We start from the raw sequence: 12,986 nt of genomic DNA on the forward strand, positions 1-12,986 counted from the left end.
ATTCTTAAATAGGAGAGGATAGCCAAGAAATTAATGCTTTGTTCCATTGATCCCTTTTCCCCTCCCCTGCCCTGCCCTTCTTCTTTTCTTTGCTTCCTTCCCTGCCTCTTCCTTCTCCTTATTCAGAGATTAATATTCTTCTAGAGGCAAGTTCTTCAAACTGGTAATAGTAAAGTGCATATTATTTTAGAAATTGTACCTTACACTATCTGTACAAGCTTGTGATACATGCTTTCATTTTACATGGCTTACCACTCAAAAGAATTAGACTTGCATTTGAGGTATACTGCCACCAGAGTGCAGTAAGTATCTTGATTGCATGCTCTAGAAAAGCATTGACTCAAATTTAATGTAAGCCACAAATATAATTTAAAATTTTCTAGCCACGTTAAAAAATATAAAAAGAAACAAGTCAAATTAATTTTAATAATTTTTATTTGGTCTGTATATCAAAAATACTTTATTTCATCATGTAATCAACATAGAAAAATCATTATTATTTTTTTAAGAGACAGGGTCTCACCATGTTGCTCAGGCTAGGCTCAAACTCCTAGGCTCTAGCAATTCTCCTGCCTTTGAGTACTTGGGACTACAGGCACATGCCACCATGCCCAGCTACAAAAATTATTATTATTATTATTATTATTTTGAGGCAGAGTCCCACTCTGTCACCCTGGCTAGAGTGCCGTGGTGTCAGCCTAGCTCACAGCAACCTCAAACTCCTGGGCTCAGGCAATCCTTCTGCCTCAGCCTCCTGAGTAGCTGGGACTATAGGCATGCGTCACCATGCCCGGCTAATTTTTTCTATTCATATTTTTAGTTGCCCAGCCAGTTTCTTTCTATTTTTAGTAGAGACGGGGTCTCGCTCTTGCTCAGGCTGGTCTTGAACTCCTGAGCTCAAACGATCCTCCCGCCTCAGCCTCCCAGAGTGCTAGGATTACAGGCGTGAGCCACCACGCCCGGCCAGCTACAAAAATTTTTAATGAGATATTTTACATTCTTTCTTCATACTAACTGTTTGAAATGCAGTGAATATTTTATACTTACATCCATTTCAGTTCAGATCAGCTACATTTCAAGTACTCAGTAGCTATGTGTGGTTATTGGCTCAGGCAAAATTCCTCCTAGTTTTAGCTTCTATTTCCATAATGGCCCACTGTGCTTTCTGATGAAGCCATATTGGCTGTTTTGGGGTTCTCTTCTTCACTGGTCCATCAGAGGTCCTCATTTGCTTCCTCTCTGTCTTCCTACATAGATGCTGATAGCATGCAGGTCTTTTGGCTGTTGGTAATTTGTCCCTAACCCCCTGTATTTTTGGATTTGACAGATAACATATCACTGTATTAGTTTGCTAGGGCTACCATGACTAAATACCACAGACTGTTGGCTTAAACAACAGAAGTCTATTTTCTCACAGGTCTGGAGGCTAGAAGTCCAAGATCAAATTGTCAGCAAGTTTGGTTTCTTCTTTTTTTTTTTTTAATTTCTTAATTTTTTATTCCTGGTACCACTACCACAATTTACAGGGCAATATACCTGATGTAATGAAAAGAAAAAGAAAAAGACAAAGCTGCAACAGATAAAAGACCTCAGGAATGTACATCTAATTGACACTACATCGCATTAATCAATAGCTGCACTGTGGCTATGACCGTCCTGAATAAGAAGAGTTTCCTGTTTAAGCTGCAGTAACTTTTCTGACTATGGATCATCATTCCTTCTGTGGCAGATTTTTATAGTTCCTCTAATGCATTTGGGACGACTATCTCAAAGTAACCTGCAGCTTTCCTGACAACTCCTCGCTCTCTCTCCTGCTAAGAACTGTAGCCCTTTTCTGCTGTTTTTAGAACCTTCTGCTACCGTATCCACCACTTCCACCACCAGATCCATAACCACCACCATATGGACTGCCCAAGCTTTTTCCACCAAAACTGCCCCCTTTCATGGGTCTGTAATCTTATTGCTGTTGTCCACTATAATTTCCAAAATCATTATAGTTCCCACTAGCACCATAGTTACCTCCAAAATTTCCTTCTTCATTGTAACCATCATATCCTCCTCCACCACCGCCATATGCACCACCTTGGTTTCCATATCCTGGTCTACCACCGTAGCCCCCTCTACTACTATAACCAGCACCGCTGCCATAGTTGCCACCATCACCTCCAAATCCATTGTAACCACCGTCACCTCCTCCATAACTACCTCTGCTGCCACCACCTCCACCACCATAGCCTCCTCTTCCACCAAAGTTTCCACCACAGCCAAAATTACCTCCACCACCTCCAAAGTTTCCTCCATGACCCACAAAGTTGCCAGATCCACCTCCCCGACCTCTTTGTGATCCAGCAGACTGCATCTCTTGTTTAGAAAGGGCCTTTTTCACTTCACAGTTACTCCCATTAATAGTGTAGTATTTTTGAACAACAATTTTATCAACAGTATGATGATCATCAAAAGTTACAAAAGCAAATCCTCTCTTTTTTCCACTCTGCCTGTCTTCCATGACTTCTATGGTTTCAATCTTGCCATACTTTTCAAAGTAGTCTCTCAAATTATATTCTTCTGTATCTTCAATACCACCAACAAAAATTTTCTTCACTGTTAGATGGGCACCAGGCTTTACAGAATCGTCTCTAGAAACAGCTCTCTTTGGTTCCACAACACGCCCATCAACCTTGTGTGGTCGAGCACACATTGCTGCATCCACTTCTTCAACACAAGAGTAAGTCACAAAACCAAAGCCCCTAGAATGTTTCGTTTGGGGGTCTCTCATTACTCCACAATCTGTGAGTATCCCCCATTTCTCAAAATGTTCTCTTAAACTATCATCTGTAGTTTCAAAGCTCAGACCACCAATAAACATTTTTCTCAGCTGCTCTGGTTCCTTTGGATCATGGCCCTTCTCCCCCCAGCGGCGGCAGCGACAGCCGAAGTCGGGCTGGGGGCGACCGGGTGGCGACTTTACCTCCATTTTGAGACCGGACTCGCCTCTTCCAACTCGAGTTCAATATAGGACCAAGAGGAAGAGTTGGGACCAGCCGTCATGTGACGCATTTTCCCAAGTTTGGTTTCTTCTGAAGCCTCTTGGATTGCAGATGTCTGTGTCCTTACATTGTCATTCTTAAGTGTGTGCATGCCCCTGTCATTTCTCTGTGTGTCCTGATCTCTTCTTACAAGGACACAACTCAAATTATATCAGGACAGGGTTGATCCGAGTGCAGGTGCAGTGGTGTTCACAACTCATTGATCACAACCAGTTACAGATTCCTTTGTTCCTTCTCCACTCCCACTGCTTCGCTTGACCGGCCTAAAAAAAAAAAAAAAGAAAAAAGAAAAGTCAGTATAACCTGGTCTTATTAATATAAGTTAGTTCTTTCTAAGATCTTAATTGTCAGGTTTGATTATAAACACAGATAGGATATCTTTCCCTTTTAAATTCTTGGTGGAAGCTAGATCAAGGATTGGTTAGCGGAAGGGTATTTGTGGTTAGTTTTGAAGATCTTTCAGGTGGAATATAGAGAGAGAAAACAAAAAGGATATATTAAGAACTCTGAAGGATTCATTAAATCCTCAAAACAACCTCATTAGTGTCTATTATTTTGGTTCTACAAATTAAAACCAGCTGGGCATGGTGGCTTATGCCTGTAATCCCAGCACTTTGGGAGGCCAAGGTGGGAGGATCACTTGAGGCCAGGAGTTCCAGACTGACTTGGGCAACATAGCAAGACCCTGTCTGTATACCAAAAAAAAATAAATTTTTTTTTAAATAGCTGGGTGTGGTGGCATGTACCTATAGTCCCAGCTACTCAGGAGGCTAAGTGGGAGGATTGCCTGAGCCCAGGTGTTTGAGGTTGCAGTGAGCTATGATTGTGCCACTGTACTCTGGCCTGGGTGACAGAGTGAGATCCCCATCTCTAAAAAAAAAAAAAAAAAACTCAGAAACAAAAAAACTTTGACAGATAAAATAATAGCCTATGTTAATAAATTGGATTATAATTTGGGAAGTGCTACTACAGAAATGTTTTTCCTCAACATAGGAGTAAGGATTCCAAACACCGATGAATGCTTGACCCTAAGAATGGAGGCAGCTGGCTTCCTGGCTTCTTGCACTTGTTCTCCTGATTCTCAGAGGAATCCACTTCTATAGGGCTCCCATGGGTATCTCCACATCTACAAGATAGTCAAAGACATTTGCTAGGACAAGTGAGGCTCCAAAACCCTAGAGGGAACATGGGATTTAAAATTTGGCAAACTTTTTTCCTATGAGCAAAGTACCATTAGAAAATAACACTATTAATAGCACTGTGACTAAATGTAACCATTTTATACCTCCCTTGGAGCTGGTTCACAGGAGGAGGAGATGTATCTGATTCAAACTAGGAACAATTATTCAAAGCTATTCAGCTTCCTAAGCCATCATTAGGAATGGAACAATGTACTAAGTACCTTCTATGTGCCAGCACCATTCTAGGCACTGGGCTAGAGGTAGGGGCAGGATACAGAGATAAATAGGGGCCTGCCTTCAAGTGAATCAAGTACTCTTGCACATTTTTTTCTCTCTCATTCAAGAAAACCTTTGCTGGCTTGTCAATAAACAAAGGAGTTGATATAGTGACATAACCAAGATGTCCTCCCCTGAAGGAAATACTCAACCTTATTGGCCTGAGCTTGATCGATGCCCTCAAACTGACAGATCCACGCCTAAACCTAAATTTAAAAACTGGATATACTAATAGGTTTAAAAAAATGCTGGTGCTAAACAAGGGAATGCTCAATTAGGTTTTGCAAATCTTAAATAGTTTTGTCTAGTATATTCATGAACATGGAAGCATGGCTTGGAAGAAAGATGTCCCTGTAATATAGTCGTTCTATGTAAACAATATGCACTTTGACCAAAAACCTGATTCACAGAAGTTGGTTTATTCCTTTGCCTTTGACCACAGCATTGTTGGATTTCAGGAGCATCCTAAGACCTGGGGAGTAGAGTGAGCTCCCAGAAAAGCACTTTACTAATATAAAAAATCTAGGTGTTACTCCATTGGGTAGAAAAGAGAGAGCATGGATTACGGGTTAGATGGTTTGAATTTGAATCATATTAATAGCTCTACAATTTACTGGTCATGATTCTCAAGCAACTTACTGTGTGTGTGTGTGTGTGTGTGTGTGTGTGTGGTGTGTATGTGTATGAATGTATTATGTGTGTGTGCATATGTTTGTGTATGTACATGTTTATATACAGGTACGTACCCTGGGGAAATGAAGCATTTAAGGACCAGACTAAGAGAAGCCGGTGAAAGAAATTGTAAGAATAGAAAGAAGACAGACTTACAAGGCGATGAGAGTGGTGAGGAGTGTAATGCCGGTCGGAATGCTATTTTAAGGACTGAAAAGTGCCCACTGGACTAGGATTTTAGGTGTAGGTAGGCATCAGTGATCTTAGCTCATTCACTTTAGTAAAGATGGTGGATTCATAGAAACTAGAAAGAAATTTCCTGAGTTTTGCCACCCCAGTGTTAAATTTGAAATATCTCTGAGAATCAGGTTTACTCATTTGCGCTGCATTTCTTCCTGCCATCGTCTCCTGACTTATATTGATGGAGTCGAAGATTTATAGTAAGAGAGAGATTAGTGTCATACTTTTACTTTCCTCTAAAGCCTTGGAAAGAAGAATATAACAGCCAATTTATAACATAGATGCCTTTGCAAAATGTGAAATATAAGGTCATTTAACATACGGGGTAATTCACAGAGCCTGATTTAATTTAATCCTATGGACCATTAATTTCCCATCTCTGCTGACAGTAATAATGACCAAATGATATATTCATAGTTTCAAACCAGTCAGACTCTGAATAGTAGAAGAATTTGTCTAAAACTCTCTATGAAGTACTTTAGTTAATTTTAGACTCTAATCATATTATAATGATTTGTATATTTGCTGCTATGATATGTCTCATTAGAAAAAGGGTGATCATAGGATTTATAGGAAATTTAGAAAATTTTTAAAATTGTATTTTGAAGAAGAAACTGCTATCTTTATAACTGATTCCTTGGGGTAGTAGAGGTTCTAAGTTCTTTTGAGGAAAATAGTGTAGAATTTACCCAACTTTGTCCATAGCTATACATCTGCAAATACTTGTATTAATATATTATAACTTATCATTAGGAGCCCTGCTCTAGCATTTTAGATCACCTTCTATGTACTTTTAGCCCTCATACAAAATTCCCTGCCCCTCTCTACTGAATACTTGAAATTATACAGTTGAATTAAAATGCTGGGTTCTAGTTCTGTTTTCTCCCTTAACAGGATATATTACTGAGATTTTTAAATGTGTCAATTTTGGAAACTCGAAGGAACTTGCAGGCAAATGCTTACATGCAAGTTTGCCTAAAGGCTTTATATAGTATCTTTAAAGATGCACCCAATAGATTACAGGTGCTCACACCTGTAATCCTAGCACATCTGGGAGGTGGTGGCAGGAGGATCACTTGAGGTCAGGAGTTCTAGACCAGTCTGAGCAAGAGCAAGACCCTGTCTCAACCAAAATAGAAAAAAATTAGCCGGGTGTGGTGGCACACGCCTGTAGTCCCAGCTACTCAGGAGGCTGAGGGAGGAAGATTGCTTGAGCCCAGGAGTTTGAGGTGAGCTATGATCATGCCACTGCACCATAGCCGGGCAGCAGAGATTCTGTCTTTGAGACTCTGTCTCAAAAAAAAAAAAAGAAAAGAAAAGAAAAAAGCACCCAATAATTGTCAGTTGTCACAAAGTTGATGTCACTGACAAATGTTTTTATATAATAATACAGTCTTCCTAACAGCAGCTGCTTCATAAGAGTCTTAAAAAATTCGGCAGCAGCTTCCATTTTAAAAATGTCTGATTCAGTCTTCCTAATACAACCTCATTAGAGATCCATGGAGACAAAAAAGATGAAAACTTGCAATAAATGTGGGAAACTAATATCTACAGTTAACCTATTTCTGTAATCTGAAATGAATTTCTGCTTATCATAAGGATAATGGAAATGGATTTTAAAAAATACAGTTACTAGCTTATTCTTGCTATGTGTGCCTGAAAGTTTCAAGTAAGAAAACCTCTCGCTTCCTTATCCATTGTCTTAACATCTGGTACTGAAATGCAGATCTTTCTCACTCTTCAATTTCACCTACAGAAATTTACCTTTCATTCATGTCACATAATTATTTAAGCTTATTAGTATGAATATGTTTATTACAGCATTTTTATTTATTTATTGTTTTGTTTTTTGGTTTTTGACACAGAGTCTTGCTCCGTTGCCTGGGCTAGAATGTAGTAGCATCATCATAGTTCACTGCAACCTCCAACTCCTGGGCTCAAGCAGTCCTCCTGCCTCAGCCTCCCAAATAGCTGGGACTACAGACATGCACCACCACACCCGGCTAATTTTTTGTATTTTTTGTAGAGACAGGATCTCACTCTTGCTCAGACTGGTCTTGAACTCCTAGCCTCAAGTAATCTTCCAGCCTCGGCCTCCCAGAGTGCTAGAATTATAGTTGTGATCTGCCACATGCAGCGTATTGCAGCATTTTTATAACAGAGAAAAACTAGAACATAAATGTTCATCAGGAGGGTATTGGTTAAATAAATTGGTTCATTATATATTACTTTGTATATGGTAAATATTGATATAAACCTATATATACTAAAGAAACCTGATATATTATTAAATTTAAAAGATGTGTTGCATAATTTTATATACAGTTTGATCCCATTTGCATAAAATAATGGAAAAAATATACATAGCTAAATGTGAGAAATTAGTGGTGGTTATTTGTGGGGACTAGATTTGAGGAGAAAAGCAATAGCGTATTGTTTTTACTTCTTGCTTTATATACTTTGTAGCATTTTTGTTTTCCAAGAGACTTACATTATTTTCAAAATTGAAAAAAAAAAGAAATAAGGTCTTTGTGATAGACTGTTTATAAAATGATTCCCTTTCCTCTATCCGGGGTGTGAATAGTTCCCTCCCACGCTGCCCTTGGGCCTGGGCCGTGAGATTTGCTTTGGCCAATGGGACAGTAGCAAATATGATGCAAAGACTTGAAAAGAAAAATGCACATTAGAGCTTGTCCTCTCTTTTACTGCTCTTGGGATCCTTGCAGCCAATCCTCATGTAAACAAAGCCAAGCTAACCAGCTGGATGATGAGAAACACGTGGCGAAGCAGACAACTGCTGGACATTTGAGGGAAGCCTCCGACCACTGGCTGTCCGAGTTGCATGAGTGTGAGGTCTGGCTGAGACCAGTAGAACTCCCCAGCTGAGCCGAGCTCAGATTGCTAACCCACAAAATCACGACTGAATAAATGGTTTTCGTTTTAGGCTGCTGAGTTTTGAAGTGGTTTGTTATGCAGCGAAGGTTAACTGGTAAAGTCTCCAACAATAATGTTCGCTTGTGCCCTTCTGTGTTTTTACTGCTTTATGAGACAGCCAGATTACTATTCATAAAGATTAGGTTAAGCAGAAAGTATGGAGGGAAATCAATATTGTCACTGCCACATTATACGTACTGGGAGCTATAAAACCCATGAGGTAAAGCACAATTTGTTGAGACAGACATGAAGAATTTTTTGACAATTCTTAGGTTTTTATGTATCCATTGGTTCATAGTGTCAGAGAACCAAACTGTAGGGACATGTGCATGTCCATCATTCATCCATCTGATCTGACAATAGATGATACACCTGCTCAACTAATTGTGCTAGGAGCTGCAATCCATGTGTAGATCTGAGAAAGGAATTTGATTTATCCTTCCCCTCACCAGAGAGATATAGGAAGAAGAATTACCAAACGTAGAGCCTGGGTAGACCATACCTTGTTCTTGGAAGGATGAGTCAGATCTCTAAATGGGCTTATTTCAAAAACGAAAATAATCACTCCCTCATAACCCACCACCCTCCACACACACACACACACACACACACACACACACACACACACACACACACACACACACACACACACACCAAGGGAATGAAAACATCCTCCTTGAGACTCAGCCCTCTGAAAATTATTGGTAACAGAAACCATAAGAAAATTTTGGAAAATTGTTTGTCTTCTGCAATAAAGTGCCACAGATCACAGCATCTATGAAAAGAGCGTAAAACTATAAGAAGAGAACAGGTTAAGATTAAATAAGAAAGACTTTCAGAAAAACAAAAATGTAGTATCAGGATTAAAATTCACAGCAAAGACAATAAAGAATAGAACTGATACTACTTAGAAACATTAAATTAGTGATGTTCAGGAAGAATGGGAAATGATTTCTCAATATCCAAAGAGAAAATGAATATGGAGTCAAGAGAATAAAGATGATACAGCTGAAGAATTATCAGTATTTTTGATGGAAAAACCAGAAAAAATGGAATAGAAAAAGTAAAGATGAAATCAGAAAACATTTTGCAGCATTTGGAAAACATCTAGGTAAGCAGATCAAGAGAACACATTCAGAAAACATGCTGGTTTGGAGGAAAAATTGTTTGGAGATGCACAGCTGTGTGTTGGGAATAGCAGCTAAAAAGGAAATCATAAATTAGAATGTCATGGTATTCTAGGGCTGGTGAATTACTCACATGCACTGCACCCAATTCATCACAATAAAAACACTTTAGCAAAACCTACCAGGTTGAACTAGCCACACTGAAAAACTTTAGTTTTAGTGATGCTTAAAAAGCAAACACTTGGCTGGGCAAGGTGGCTCACGCCTGTAATCCTAGCACTCTGGGAGGCCGAAGCAGGTAGATCGTTTGAGCTCAGGAGTTCGAGACCAGCCTGAGCAAGAGTGAGACCCCATCTCTACTAAAAATAGAAAGAAATTAGCTGGACAACTAAAAATATATAGAAAAAAGTAGCCGGGCATGGTGGCACACACCTGTAGTCCCAGCTACTCGGGAGGCTGAGGCAGAAGGATCACTTGAGCCCAGGAGTTTGAGGGTGCTGTGAGCTAGGCTGACGCCACGGCACTCACTCTAGCAGCCTGGCAAGAAATATGCTAAATATTAATTGTAATTGGCTAGGTCATGGGACTGTTCTTTTTCATCTTTTTTAATTAATACATTTATTTTAAACTTATTTTTCAAAGTGTATGTATATACACATACGCACAGTTCTATGCTTGTAAATAAGGATTCTCCAGAATGGAGAACTGGGTTACTAGAAGTAGGAGAGACTTACTTTTTATTCTATACACACCTTTTGTCCTCTTTGAATTTTGTATTATGTGTATAAATTACCCGTTCAAAAAATGAATGAAAATATATTCTCATAATAAAAAAAAATATGGTTTTAGAGGGGGCCTGGTTTAGGGTGGCTCATGCCTGTATTCCCAGCACTTTGGGAGGCTGAGAAGGGAGGATAACCAGAGGCCAGGAGTTGCGAGACCAGACTGAGCAAGAGCAAGACCTCATCTCACTCTCTAAAAATAGAAAAATTAGCTGGGTGTGGTGGTACATGCCTATAGTCCCAGCTACTTGGGAGGCTGAGGCAGGAGGATCAGTTGAGCCCAGGAGTCTGAAGTTACAGTAAGCTACGATGATGCCACTGCACTCTACCCAGAGTGACAGAGCAAGACTCTGTTTCCAAAAAGAAAAAAAAGTTAAATTTCAAAGTCAAAACTTTAAGCAGAAGACAATACTATTGTGTGATGAATTCTTTAACAAAACAAAAAAAGCACTAACTATAAAGATTGGTACATTTCATAACTACTCATTAAAAAACCCCAGTCAATAAAAATGGGATGATAAGTAATAGACTAGGATAAGAAGTATACCACACTATAATCAGTGAGTGATTATTGTTCTTTATACAGCAGGTGACTTTTGGTGGTACAACTCTAGTGAAATGTAGTTGACTTTCTTTGTTCGATTCAAGTTAGCTTCATGTACCAATAGCCATACCCACATTTTTTGAGACCTCTCTCTCTCTTTCCCTCTCTCTCTTTTCTAGACTTATTAGTGATACCTTGAGCTTATCAGGCTTCTACAGGACAGTCAAATCCTTAGGTTGTTTTTCCTGATCAATTTTATGCTGCTGAAAGCATGTACTTTGGGCTGTCTTCATCTGTCCATAGACTTTAATCAAAGAAGTTTTGCCCTGAAGATGAGCCTGAGTTTTTTTTTTATTATTATTTCAGCTTATTATGGGGGTGAGCCTGAGTTTTAATTGGCGTTTATGGATAGCATTTCTCAATTGTATCTTTTACAGTTAAGCATTAGTAATTATTGTAGCTTATAATGCTGAAAGTTCTTGAATTTGTGGATTTTTCTCTTTTCCTTTTCAATTCTGCTTGCAGCTGGTTCTTTTCTGAGTTCATCTTTTTCTTGCAGTATTTTGTTAAGTGCAACTAATAGCATCCAGGGCTAGTAGCGTACTGTTTCCCAGCTGCTTTATATAAATCCACAAATTCATTAGTTATATTATCTGCTTTCTAAGTTATTGCAGGCAAATGCAGATTTACCACTGCATTATATAGACCATGGATTTTGCAGCCTTCAGTACAATTACTTGCTACTCAATCCCAATGCAAGTGTGGTATATGTTTGTTTTGGCAGTAACCTATCCCTGTTACCAGTTTCTGTACTAGCTTTTCCTAAATAGGGCTGCTATAACCAATAACCCCTAAATTTTAGTGCCTTACTACAAGAGATTCGTTTCTAGCTCCTATGTTAGCTACAAGCTGTCTGCAGTTTGGAAGCCCTGCTAAATATGTCTTACTCTGTGTTCCAGGCTAAAGAGCAGTCTTATCTTTGTGTTAGGTCAGAGGAGAAAATAAAAATGCTGAACCATGTAATGTCTCTTACTCTTCTCCTCAGATATGGTATAGGTAACTTACAATTATATTTCACTGGCCACAGCAAGTTAACATGGCCAGATCCAATGTTTATATGGTAGCGAGTATTTGTCTCTCAAAGACATGTACTATAAGTCACCAGGGCCAAGGACAGGGATGTATATTTCTCTTATGGGGAGGGGATAGAATAGTTGAAAACAGTAATACCACCTGTACATCCACTTCTAGATATATTCCCTAAAGCAATATTTTTCACACTGCTGAGTTCTTAGTTGAAGATAAACATTTGGAAGTTACCAGTATATAATTAAGTATGAAAAAGATCACCCAGGGACAGGGAAGAGAGTGCTAGAAACCTCCTGGGAGAGGTATCTGCAAAAAACAGTGAGAGTGAACTGTCAGAAGCGTAGGGAAGAACAAGAAAGAATGTGTCCTGGACCTTTGTTATAGAACTATTTCTCCTCCAAAAATTGTAACTTTTTTTTTTTTTTAAAAAAAGAATACCTGAATTCTTTAAATCTGTCTGGTTTGTACCACCATAAGACTTAATTTCAAAATAGTATAAGAGATTTAAAATTAATACATGCTTATTTATTGTCACAGGGATTTGCCGCAGTATGGACAGAAGCAATGGCAATCCTATTTTGGAAGAACTTTTGATGTTTACACCAAACTCTGGAAGTTCCAGCAGCAGCATCGGTAAAGGAATTTTTATAGTTAAAGGAAAGTGAAAGCTCATTATGTTAGTCACAGTTTTGATCTTTAGTACCTCAGTGCTTTTTATATAATATAGTTCATCTTTATGATCTAAATAAAAACAAATTTATTTTTTCTTATTTATTTAAGATTTTAAAATATAGTGTTCTTACCTGAGTTTTTAAGACAATGTTACATTTTTAATGGTTCAGATTAACTCTAACATAAGTGAGATAATTCATGGTTTCATTCTAAAATACATGCTGTTTATTAGCCAAAGCTATTATGTGTGTGTTGCTTCTAATTTTCATGGACATAGCTCAAAGTAGTTTCTTTTATATTTGAAGTTACTTAAATAGACATTTAATAAATGCTTTTTGAATTTAATTGACTGATTATATCAAAATCTTATGAAAAATTCATGAGCTTTGCTGAATTGGATGGTATTTTATTCTATTGAATTT

At 38.5% G+C, this 12,986-nt stretch overlaps 2 protein-coding genes across 2 annotated transcripts in view; one reads left to right on the forward strand and one right to left on the reverse strand.

Moving 5' to 3' along the window:
* The window catches only part of SCAI (suppressor of cancer cell invasion), a 109,959-nt gene that overhangs the window by 55,810 nt on the left and 41,163 nt on the right, over nt 1–12,986 (forward strand). The window contains exon 4 of the mRNA XM_045562674.1: nt 12,430–12,525. Coding sequence (XP_045418630.1) covers nt 12,430–12,525 — 96 coding nt within the window. The remainder of the gene's footprint in view (nt 1–12,429; nt 12,526–12,986) is intronic.
* On the reverse strand, nt 1,668–2,974 carry LOC123646050 (heterogeneous nuclear ribonucleoprotein A3-like). Its single transcript, XM_045562675.1, has one exon. The coding sequence runs from the start codon at nt 2,972–2,974 to the stop codon at nt 1,958–1,960; it is 1,017 nt and encodes a 338-aa protein (XP_045418631.1). The 3' UTR covers nt 1,668–1,957.

Source organism: Lemur catta, chromosome 10 (assembly GCF_020740605.2).
Source record: "Lemur catta isolate mLemCat1 chromosome 10, mLemCat1.pri, whole genome shotgun sequence".
Lineage (NCBI taxonomy): Eukaryota > Metazoa > Chordata > Mammalia > Primates > Lemuridae > Lemur > Lemur catta.

Bases quoted from the DNA above. Each gene is read 5' to 3' on its own strand.
- LOC123646050 (XM_045562675.1), bottom strand. From the start codon at position 2,974: ATGGAGGTAAAGTCGCCACCCGGTCGCCCCCAGCCCGACTTCGGCTGT.